The sequence below is a fragment of the Geospiza fortis genome, unplaced genomic scaffold, assembly GCF_000277835.1.
Source record: "Geospiza fortis unplaced genomic scaffold, GeoFor_1.0 scaffold111, whole genome shotgun sequence".
Lineage (NCBI taxonomy): Eukaryota > Metazoa > Chordata > Aves > Passeriformes > Thraupidae > Geospiza > Geospiza fortis.
This window is the reverse complement of record NW_005054321.1, coordinates 4,481,909-4,494,491: the sequence shown is the minus strand read 5'-3', so window position 1 is coordinate 4,494,491 and position 12,583 is coordinate 4,481,909. Positions and strand designations below refer to the sequence as shown.

The following is a 12,583-nucleotide window of genomic DNA, read 5'->3' as shown; positions in this document are numbered from 1 at the left end:
CTATCCCCAGCAGCCCCGCTCGGCTCCTCTGGGAGCCGCGGTGCGTGTCTCGGACACAGAGAGAGCCTGCTGGTCACAGCCTCGCCACACAGCATCCATAGCGATGCTGGCAGGAGGGGGCATTGGCCCTTGGGGGAGAATTTACCCCATTTCCTTGCCCCGAGAGGATCCCATTGTAGTACAGCACTCCTGATGGGCGTTGTGTTAGTCTAGAGAAGACGGAGAGGGGAGCTCATAATGCATATAAATATCTCAAAGGCGGGTGCCCAGAGGATCCGTGCCAGACTCTTTTCGGTGGTGCCCAGCGACAGGACGAGGAGCAATGGCCTTAAACTAAAGCACAAAAGTTTCACCTCAACAGGAGTAATAACTTCTTCATGTTGAGGATGGCAGGGCACCAAACAGGCTGCCCAGGGAGGTTGTGGAGTGTCCCTCTCTGGAGACATTCCAAACCCACCTGGCCACGTTCTTGTGTCACCTGCTCTAGGTGACCATACCTGGCCAGGGGCGTTGAACTCCACAATCTTCACAGGTCCCTTCTAACCCTAAGGGTTCTGTGATTCTGCAGGGCTGCAGTGACCCCACATCTCTTAGGGCACAGCTGCTTCTCCACGTTTCACTCTGTTTCATAGTCTTCTGCCTTTGGGATCATTTTTCCATTGGCACCCATGCACTTTTTTGAAAGCACACGTGTGTTACATGGGTGCCTTGAGGGTTCTTCTGAGGACTAGATAAGGGAAATAAATCGTTCTTGCCCTGCATCCAAGCATAGAAAAACTCGGGTCAAGGTTTTCCCAGTAGGAAGAGCTGCTCTATGGGATTCAGTGGGGTTTTTCTGGCAAGTTCACTAGGAAAAACTCAACTCTTCATATTGTGACATGAAAGCACATTTGCTCCATTTTTTTTGCTATTCAAGATTAGTATATAGAGCAGCAAAGTATTCAGCAAAGAAAACATTTCTAAACTAGATTTTTGTTTAACCACAGTCCAAAATATCTGAGTAGAAATATGATTTACTTCTTGTTTGGTTTCCTGGAGCATTTGTCTGGGGATTTTTTGGTCGGGGTTTTTTTTTTTTTTTTTTTGGTCTTTTTTTGGGTTTTTTGGGGTTTTTTTTTGTTGTTGTTGTTGTTAATCTAACAACTAGTACATTATTGTGTGCATGAGGGTCAAATCCAACCTGCAGCCACAGAATTCTTTCCACATTGGTTATTTAAACCTCTAAGAGATTAAATTTGAGCAGTTTAGTGGGAAACATACACTGAACAAATAGGAGATTCTTGATTTGCTGATCAAAGCCTGTGCATACAGATAGAGTTTGCTATCATCAGTAATCCTGTTCTTTACTTTTAATTTAACCTCAGAGTTAATTTTAGTCTTATGTGAGCCCTTTCCAGAAGATCAATAGCGTAACAAAATCTGGAAGTTATAAATAACCAAAAGTTCCAGATATGGTAATTGTGTTGTAATAAAGGTGTACAGATGGAGCATAACTTTTCACTTTCCTCTCTGCAGGCTGTAGAATAGAAGAGGGAGTCTGGGCACCTATGTTATGCTTGTGATTAATATCTACCTAGAATCATTTGTACTCCAATGATATATGATTTAAATTGCCACCAAAATAAGGCTAATAATGAATCTAAATATTGTCTGAGAAATTGTAAGCCTCAAACACCATGTACTCCCAGAGAGTGTATACAGGCCAGATCCATGTGTGCAGACGCTCACATGTGCACTCTGACACACTCGTGTCATTGAAGCAGCAGCTCTGTGGCAGCCCATGCTATTATTCTCATTAGTAAGGAAGTGGGTATTAAGGCTTATAAAGATTTCATTTTTCCTTTGGTTGTGCACAAAACAGCCCTTGGTGGCTGTATGCACTTAAAGCTGTGTGTGCTGGCTTTTATGGTGCCCACCTCACTGATCTCAGGCCTCCTGCTGAGTTAGAGTTGCATGTTTGTTACAGACAAATCCCCACAAACTATACCTTCAGGTGAATACAGGCAAGGAAAATAGCAAGGCGTGTGTTGGTTTTTGTCGGAGTTTTTTGACTAAATCCAGTTATATGGAACTAGAGAACAGGTGGATCTCATATAGCACTAAAAAGAGTAACCTAAGCCTTATGAAGAGTTTTATAGACCTCCAAAAATTTCTTGCATGATCATGATCCCCATTTTACAGGTGAGGAAGCTGTGACAGAGAGAGGTGAATTCACTTATCTAAGGTCACCCAACGGGTGAATGACAACACTCGGAAGCAAATTGAAATTGTCAAGGCCCTGATCCACTCTTAGATTCCCTAATGTAAAAAATGCAGTGGTTAAGCATTGACATATCAAACAACCTTCATAAGGGAGGTTAATCTCTACAATAAATTTGTCAAAAATATACTTGCATTTTTACCTTGAGTGCCCCAGAAATAGCATCTTTTCAGAGAAAGATTTTTTCATGCCTTGTTATCTTGCAGTTACTACAGAATTGCAAGATAAATTATCCACTGATTTCCCTCTTCAGCAAAATACCTAAGTGCACACTTATCTTTAATGACATACTTACATGCTTTGCTGAATTCAAAGCCTGAGCAGCAAGGTTGAGTAGATGTTTAAGAATGCAGCTTCCATACAGGCATGTAAAAATGAGATGTTTTCAAAGGTTTTCTGTGCTCAGCACTTCTGATTTCCACAAAGGATCCAGGCAAATCTGATGTGCAGATCTCATGTGTGAGGTTGATTTGTATTATCAATTTGTTTTCAATGAGGAAGTGCTATCAAAGCTGCTGCTACAAGTGTCTGCTCTTCAATGAAATTGTTTGAGTTTCTATTGCATAGCAGTAACTGGACGTCCAAATTGGATTCCTCTTGAATGAAACAAATTGCAAGGTGTACCTCTGGAGGACACTTTCCAGGTTTTTAGTCCATTGGGTCTGACTATGCTTAGTTCAGAGTAAAGCACAAAAACGTATGGAGGGTGGAGTTAGGTCCTCACCACCAGGTGTTCCTCTTTGCAGATCTGTTGCTGTGGTATTGCACTATTTGCTGATGTGACCGCAGCCCTCAATGTCTAGAGAGAGGCACAGCTCTTTGTAACATTTAAAACTGAAGTGGACTGTGGTGGGTTGACCCTGGCCTGCTGCATGGTGCCCTCCCAACTGCTCTATCACTCTCTTCCTCAGCAGGATGCAGATGCAGAAAATAAGAGGGCAAAATGCCTGGTATGTTGAGATAAAGGCAACTTGATAAAGCAAAGGCTGTGCATGATGCAAAGAAAAACAAAAGATTTATCCTCTACATCTCATTAGCAGATGAAGTTCAGCCACTTCCCAGGAAGTCGGGCTTCAGTACTGAAAAACAAATGTCATAACAAATGCTTCCCCCCCCCTCCTTTTAGCTTTTTTATCTGAGCAGATGTCACATGATATGGAATATCCCTTTAGTCAGTTTGGATCAACTGTCCTGGTTATGTTCCCTCCCAGGACCTTGCCCACCCATAGCATATTGGTGTGGGAGAAAATGTTGGAGAGACATCCTGGATGCTGGGGGCAATGCTCAGCAGTAGCCAAAACACTGCTGCATTAGCAACACCTTCCCAGCCACCAATACAAAGCAGAGCACTTGGAGGGCTATGGGAAAAAATAATTCCGCCTCAGCCAGGCCCAGTACAGGGACACAACGAGCACATTTGGGATCAAACCTTTATTACTGCCTCCTGGATAGATATTGGTTTTTGCAACTTATGGTTAGAGTTTTTCTAAATGTTTTCAGATGTTTGGAATTATTAAGTGCTAATTCTGTCAAACAACCTTCCAAATCCTTACATGTTAGATACAAACTTTCTGTGTCTCCCTCTCTTGCTTTTTAATCTTCTGAGGAAAAGTTACCCAGAATTGCTATGTGCCAATGTTTGAGGTTGCATGAGAGGGGATTTGTGAAAGAGGTGATGTAGTGAGATGCATCCCATGTGTTATAAGCAAACATGACTTCAGTTTGACCTCCATCAGTTTGACCCCCGTCACTGGTTCCATGTCCTGTATCAATAGATGCCAGGCACCACCTGATTGCTTCCTTTGTCCTCATAGCAGCCACACAACAGAGGGTGCAGAATTGAACAGGCTGCAGATAATATTGATATCTTTTGGCACCGGTGCACATTGGTTTTCTGTATATCTATTTGCCCCTATTCAGTATTAGTAACAAAATAAGCTTTTTCTGTCTCTTTGCCTCCTGACTTCATAAAGGGATGAACTATCTTCAGGCCCTGTTATTCTCAGAGATGCATGAAAGCTGATTAATAGCCACGTGGATGAACTTTGCCACAGGATTTTGGACGAAGAAAAATTGGTACTTTACCATGGAGGTCACCAGTGTTCTTTGCTGAGTAAAGACCCAGTTCAAAACAAAATATAAGAACCTGCTGACTTTCAGTCAAGGGTCTAGATCTTAGATCTTAAACTTAGATCTTAAAAGTTAGATCTAGGTACCATAACTACAGTAAATTCTAGTCTAAATATTTTCCAGAATAGAGAAAACTGAAGCATATTTTGCTATGGTCTTCTAATTTGAGATCTAAAGCATTATTCAGTCTGGGAAAGGAGTGTGATCTCTAGTGCTACAGTCAATACTCCAATCATTAGATGTACTGTGTATCAGTCATTCATTAACCTGATGTTTTTCATGAAAGCGTTGTTAGAATACTACAACTTTTAGTTATGCCAGTTGCTCATAATAATGAAAATTCCCCTTCATCACGAAGGGGAAATATCATCACAAAGGGGAAATATTATTTTTGTATATTTATTTGGCTTTATCAGGATGCCAAGAGACACAATACCAAACAGTTCACCAGGTGGACTCTGATGTCAAGTACATGCAAGGGTTCATTTTTTGGTCATGCTTTTCCATAGCAGCCTCCAAAGAAAGGCACTCCTTGCCTGCTATTATACAGTCACTACAAGGCATGTATATGCTTGGCACTGCTTTGTGAATCAAAATGTGTGACTGAATCAGCAGCAGCCTACACAACATCAGGATTTAGCATATGGCTGTCACATTTCAGTTCTACAAGATGGGCTGGTGAGAACTGCTCATCTCCATCTCTGAAAGGAAAGAGCTGAAACATCACAACAACAAATTGCTCACTAGTTGATGTTGAAGGCTCTTTACATACACTCACCTTGTGCATGCAAACCTTGGGTCTGCTTGCTGGAGGCTATGTAAAACTCATACTAGGTTCAGCTCCATGGAGTTAGGTGAAGGTGCCTCTAAGGGATTTAGATGCCCAAATTGCAGGATAGAATTATTATATTTCACTGTGTCCGGCTAGATACTCATAACAGCACTGTCTGACCTGAAAGTCTCTGAAGCAGCTGCTGCCTAGCCTCAGTATCAGTATTTGATTCAGCAGTTCATTTTTGGTCCCAGACTTGTACAAGCATCATTTCCTTTTTAACTTCTTGGCTTAATTCTTGGAGATGGGTGGAGAGTTTTTGGCTTCTTTGCCATTGTTTGGGCATGTTAAATTTGATAAAGATCATTTCTGCTGGGCAAGCTATCAATACCTCGTGTTAAATCTTGAGACTATTGAGCAACTTTTCAGTTCCCCTGAGATTCAGTCAGTTAAAAGACTATACATAAAACCCTCAATTGCACATACAAAGGGGAAAATTTCTTTGATGAAAGCCAGGAGTTTAGATCAAAACACTTTTTATTTTCCTGACGTTGACAGAGAACAGAAAAAAGAAGTGTTGTTTTAGTAACACCAGAAATTAATTTCTTGATCTTAAAAGACTGGATTTTTGCAATGGAGAGGATCTGTGCTGTAATGACAAAGTCGGAGGATTTGGTTTTGTTTTTTTTTTTCCTTTTGTGCAGAAGCACTTCATCGGAAATGAATGTAAAAGATGCCTGCTACAGTATATAGTCACTCAAATGTAGCCACTCCAGATCTTAATGTAAATCCTGTTTATTTCAGCTATATAATTCTTAATGTAAGCAGATTTTAGGACCCCAAATGGGAAAGCAGAGTACAAGTGCACCATTAATGAGACATTTACCTTGATGTTTGTAACATTTTGCATGCTTGAGGGATTAGTAAACATACTGACTATTTTACTTTGAGGTAATCTAGAGGGGATCCATTACTTAATCTGTTTTCTAAAGCAAGTCTATTTTGGGCACTGAGTTTCAATTCACCTATAGTGGTGGTAAGCATAAGCTGTCTTTTTTTAGGCATCTTTATGACCCCTGCTGTGAAAGATTTTCAGACAGGCCAGAACGGGGAGGGTCCCTTTTGCTGGTGGATGATTACAACACCTGTCAGAGCCCAGCCTTAAGTATTCAAGGAAGTCCTAGAGCTAGGGTCTGATTTCTTTAACAGTGCCTCCAAATATACATTTAAGAGGCTTGCTCCTGTCTTGAAATTTAAGACCCTAAATAGCCAGTGAAAAAAGACAAAGTCTTTGTAACCTCAAACTTCATGCTTGCCTAGTTTATTTTTATGTTGTAAGTGATTATGCGTTGACTTTTTTGTTCCAAGCCTGTAGCTTTTCAGACATACATGTCACTGATGACAGCTATGCTGCTGTGTCGTGGTAGTCATTTTTCAAGGAAGAGTTAAAAACATATATGATGTAAGGAAGTCCTGTTCCAACTTCAACTTTGGCCAACAGATGGTGAAATAAACATGAGCAGCAGATGAGTGAGATGGTAACAGCAGGGAAAATATGAATAATAGCAAGAAAACACAAATATTAAATCTATTACTCTGAGAGGACCTAATTCAGCAAAATATTCAAGCATGAGCTTTATTGACTTGCAACACGCTGGATTAGCCTTGAACAGACATCACCTGTTTTATGTCCTCCACATAAAATGCATCTATTGACAGAAAATGTTGGCATTAACTTCTTACAATTCTGAGAAAGCTGTTGCATAAAATGGGTAATGTGATTGCCAGAAAAGGTATTTAGGTACCAATAGAGTCCACCTGCCTGCCTGCCCATACTCTTTATTTGTTTCAAGAATGCCGGAGCACCCTCCATGCCAGCCAGTTGCTCCATAGCCCAGAGTTTATGTTAGAAGATTTTACAGCCCGGTAAGCTAAATATGTAGAAGTGATCAGAATCAGCTGATGTCCTAGAGAATTTCTGAGTCCAGGGTGGAGTGTTGGCTCTGTTAAATTTATGCATATTTTTGCCACAGACTTAATCTCAGTTAAGCTTTAGCCCCTATACACTCATGCTTACGTGTGCATGTATCTATGTACACAACTATACGAAAAATGCATTTTTGCAATGGTATTGAAAAGACCTTTTAAAGCAGATGTCTGATTATATAAATATAAATTATATATATAGTCAGACATCTGTTTAAAAAATTATAAATACATTCAGGCATCTGTTTTAAGAATGTCTTTCCAATATTTTTGCAAACATAACTAAGTGACAGAAACAATTCAGGGTGGGATAGAGTCATGACATGGATGGGGGATGATGAGGGGCTGCCCAGACATTCAGCTGTTCCAGTCCCCTGTGACCAAAGCAAGTGATGGCCCAAAGCCCCTTCTCCAACCTCCTCAGGATAATGTGACAGAGAGTCTTATCCAACCAGCCCAGGCTGCCAAAATAAGATTCTGACACAAATAGCACCTTCTGTGTGGGCACTGTGAATAGCAGAAAACATCTCTGCTACATTAAGTCTGTTTGGATTGTACTTTACGTGGGGGAAATCCTGCAAAGAGATGTTCAGTTGAGCAAGGGGATGCAGTGAGTCTGTGAGCTAGAAGCTCACAGAGTGTATCTGTTGATGCTGAGATCTCTGTTGCAGCCACGTGACCCCTTATGATGTCTTATGTGAGCAAGTGGTGGCTCTGCTAATGGTTTCCCTACTTCTTTGCAGATGTATTGTGAGAGGTTTATATGTATCCTGAGAATACTTGGAACCACACTCTTCGGGGTGTCCCTCCTTCTGGGAATCACCGCTGCTTACATTGTGGGCTACCAGTTCATCCAAACAGACAACTACTACTTCTCCTTTGGACTCTATGGTGCTATCCTGGCATCACATCTCATCATCCAAAGCCTGTTTGCCTACCTAGAGCACAGGAAAATGAAACGGTCGCTAGAGACTCCAATCAAACTGAACAAAACAGTTGCCCTTTGTATTGCTGCCTATCAAGAAGATCCTGACTACTTAAGAAAATGTTTACTTTCTGTAAAAAGATTGACCTACCCTGGAATTAAAGTTGTTATGGTCATTGATGGGAACTCAGAAGACGACATTTACATGATGGACATTTTCACTGAAATCATGGGTAGGGACAGTTGTGCCACTTACATCTGGAGTAATAACTTCCACGACAAAGGTCCTGGTGAGACAGAGGAGTCTCACAGAGAGAGCATGCAACACGTATCTCAGCTGGTCCTGTCCAACAAAAGTGTTTGCATCATGCAGAAATGGGGTGGAAAAAGAGAAGTAATGTACACAGCATTCAAAGCACTGGGGAGAAGTGTGGATTATGTACAGGTAGGTATTAGAGCACCAGGTCAGTGCCAATTCAAACACACTTTGAAAGAAAGCAGCTTTTGTATATTTTGTGCAGCATGTTAGAGGCCATCCTAGTCCCTGATGAACACAGTGCTCCTTTCAGTCTGTTTGGAAACAGCTTGACCGTTAAAAGGGTATTTTGCTACCTTTTAAAATGGCCAGTCTATCTGTGACTGTTTTAAATTTGTGCACCAGCTACTGGAGAAATCTGAAATCCTTCCCCTGCCTTCAGTACTGCCCCCTCATCCAAATGGTTTTGCTTCAGACAAAGCCAATGACTTCCTGAAAGCCCCATCTCTGCTCCTGTGGGTGAAGGTCTCGAGTAAGGCTTTATTTTGTGAGTTTGTTAGCGGCCCCATATATGAGCAGACAGACAGGTATTTGGTCTCTCTAGGGAATATCTCGGAGAAGTGGTGAAGTCTGTAAAAAAGATGGGGATATATTTTAAAGGCTTTGAAGGCCATGTGGAGCATTCAATAAAAGGGTCAATGTGTAGATCTGAAAGAAAATTTCTTCAGCTAAAGCCTGAAGGAGCTTTTGCTTCATCACTTACAGCTGCATTACCTCACTCACTGCAACTTGGCCTTTAAGGCCCTTATGACACACTACTCACTTAAAAATGAATTAGGCTGGGTCCTCTCTCCCTGTTTCCAAAGCAGCAGAGGCACATTTCTTTCCAGCTGCCTTGGATCCTCTGAAAGATTGTCTATGTTTTTGCCTTACTTACATGGATTCCTCACTCCTGCAAACAGCCCTGCTGACTGTGGGAAGGGGAAAGGGTCATGTGTGGAGGAAGGCGGGTGGGATCAGATACTCTGGCTGGACACTGAGGACCCTTTCTTAGAAATCTAGGCCAAGAAGGCTCATTTGACTAATCTCACTGAATAGGAGATGATTTTCCTAAAGAACCACCCTCAGTTCTTCCAAGCTTCTCTCACAGTCAGAGCATGCAGCAGTGTCCTGCAGTGGAGCAGCAGCTCCCCGCAAAGTGCTCTCTGCTGGCTCAGGGCAGCTGCATGGCTGAGCCACATGTGTTTCTGGGGCCTGTGCCCAGCCTTGTGTGGGTGTGTGTGCACGCTCTGCACAGCACAGCATCCACGTGCAGGGTCCCAGGGACCTGGAGAGGCTGCCAGGAGCTGGGCTGAGAGCAGCGAGTCTTCAGTGCACAGGAGGGCAGAAACTGAAGAGTGCCAGGAACTGCTCTGTTATTGGAGCTAGGAGAGTAAAGCCAAGATTTAAAACCCATCCTCCACCACTTCCCAAACTGAAACTGATTTATTCTTTCAAAACAATGGGCTTAAGCTCTCCATTGTCTGCACTTTGGTTTTGTGCTGTGAGGAACTATGATGGGATAAAAATGCTGATTTTCTTTATTAGCATGGGTTTATAAACACACAGACATACCAGATTGCAGAGAAAGAAGGCAAAGAGGAAACAGATTCATTGCAAGTTTCCTCCCTCAGTTCAGCTCTTGTGTTTTTCAGGGAACCTGGAAAAAGTGTTTCTATTTCAACAGTCATACCATAAATTCAGAAAATAGAAGAGATATTTCTGTTCAGTTAACACTCCAGACCTGGCGCAGAAGGTCTAATGGATTTGTCAGAGACTGTAGTGCTGCTGTGAGCACAGTCTGCAGTACTGACTGATGCCACAGTCACATCTACAGTCACATCTGCAGTAGAAATGCAGCCCCTTGGTGGCCCTGGCTACTGCAGAGTCATAAACAAAATGCAGCTAAAATGTGGCTCTGTTTTATGAATGAATAAAGGTTTAGATATTTCAAATGGTCCTTTGGGGAGACCCAGGGTAAATTGCTTTAAACAAGTCCTATATTTCAAGGGCTAAGCAGTCTACATCAATGATTAAGCACTTTAAAAAGTGTCCAGTCAGCACCACTGCCCACCATCAAAACTGTAGGCCTTACAGTTCTTAGAAGACGCCCTGGAATTATGAACAGGCAATCATAAACAGTCAGACCAGTGCAGATAACGAGCTGTTACTCAGTAGTGGTGTTTCATTAAGTACTGAACACCGCTATGAAGTCTGGTTTCCATCCTAGAAGAGTTTATGAGTGTGCAAGTAATCAGGTGGAGGAGTTAAACTGGCAGGTATTATCAGTGCAGAGTTGTGAGGTAACCAGGGTACAATTCATCTTGGCTTGATAGAGGTGCCTGTGTGGACAGTCCAGTGCAGTCTGAACTCAGAGCAGCTTGGATAAACTGTCACTGCCTACAGCAAGTAAAAGAACAGCTCCCTTAAGGTCAGTTGTTCCTTTCATGTAACTCTGTGACCCAAAGCAGTGATGTTTGGGTCACTCGGCCCTTATGTGGAAAGATGGCAAATTGTCTCTTGGGCTGTCCTGGGCACACCCTGGCTAGGTGTCAGTGTCTGTGTTTCTCTGGGTGGTCCTCTGCTCACCTGCGAAAACCTCATCCAGGTGGAAAATGATGGCTTGTTAGATTTGTCCCAGAAACCCAGACATACCCACTCTGCTGGCATGCCCAGGATGTGTGATGGTGTTTTGTTAAAAAAATCCAGTGTTTTCAGGATTCCTCATCCCTAATATATTAGTGATGTGGCTCATGGGCAGGCCTTTCTGCTGCAGGTAAATACATCTAATGGGGTGGGAGCTGCTCAAGTGGCAAGTGCTGGAGGGAAAGCAGGGGGGCTGGGAGGCAGCTGATCCCAGCCCACCACTTGTGGTCACAAGAAATGACATGCCTGTCACTGGCTGAGCACCCTGGGAATTCAGCAAACTACAGATTCCCTGTGCAAAGCACTCAGCAACAGGTTTGTTCAGGAAGACCCAAGTAAAAGTATAGGCATTGTTTTCCCTCATTGTTTTGCTCCCTCTCTGTCACCCAGTGCTGCCACTGATGACAGCTTTCCACTAAAGCTGGAGTCAGGCCTTGGCCAGGTTACAAAGATGCTGTGGGATGAAGCCATTGAGGAGGGGAGGTGGATGCATCAAGTTATGGGAGCTCGAGATGCATGTGGCTTTTCTCCTGACAGAGATATGAGAGCTTTCATCACCTTTCTCCTCTTGGCCCACTCTGAGTGAGCCTGGAGGGGAGCATGTTGGCAGAGTCCCAGCTTCATCCCAAACCATGCAGTCCAACTATCCTGGGTAACCTCTCCTCTTTAGGCTGGTCCAGAGCAAAGCCCCAGTGCTCTCCTCCCACTTCATAGAGCAGATGTAAAGGCTACCTCTCCCCTGGAGTGAGAGGGCTTAGTTTGAATTGAAACTTTGCATGAAAGGACACCAAAATTAGGATACCCCTTACAAAGCCTCAGCAGAAACTGTCTTAATATGCTGTTTAGGCAGAGCAACTGACTTGTTCCTACTGACCCCGTCTGAAGTCACAGGAATGCAATGTGGGGACAAACTGGAGGCAGTATGAGAATTTGTAGGGTGGGATTCAGCCAGTCAGAGGGGTGTTTCTGGGACAGTCTCTGCTCCAGTTCCTGGGTGTCTGTGAAATGAGTTTACACACGATGCGGCCAGTTCGTTCAGCTGCAGCAACTGCAACAAGGAGACACCCTCTTGTTTTAAACAGGCTGCAGCCCGAGTCATTCTCCTCAGAGCGAACGAAAGCAATGCCAGCTGTCTCACAGACCAGCCAGCCTGTCTGAGCCCTCCTCCTACTCTCCAGGGGAAAGCCAATTTCCTAATGTACACAGTGTTTAGTTGACTAGGAGTGTTTGTGTAGCTGAAATGCCTTGTGTGTCATTTACTTCTGCCTCCGTCTTTTGGAGTACTGAACTTCGGGACTCACGTCTTCTGGCCTTACATATCTTTTTATAAGAATGCCAGAGAAAAATAGCAAATAATTTGTCTTTTCAAATGTCAGATCCCTGCACTACTAATAACACATCATGCATCTAAAATTAAAAATGAGTTTGTTCTGAAATATAAGATACATATTTTACATGAATTGCTAAACCCTTCTGTGAGTGAAAGAACGATTAGGTTTCCTCCCAGACCCCTACTTAGCTTTTTTTCTTTTTAATAACAAATGCCTGGGATTTAACTACTCGCTCTTT

At 42.8% G+C, this 12,583-nt stretch overlaps 1 protein-coding gene across 1 annotated transcript in view; it reads left to right on the top strand.

Annotated features, from left to right (window-relative positions):
* HAS2 (hyaluronan synthase 2) overlaps positions 1–12,583 on the top strand; it is a 19,697-nt gene that overhangs the window by 1,351 nt on the left and 5,763 nt on the right. The window contains exon 2 of the mRNA XM_005420698.2: positions 7,892–8,518. Coding sequence (XP_005420755.1) covers positions 7,892–8,518 — 627 coding nt within the window. The remainder of the gene's footprint in view (positions 1–7,891; positions 8,519–12,583) is intronic.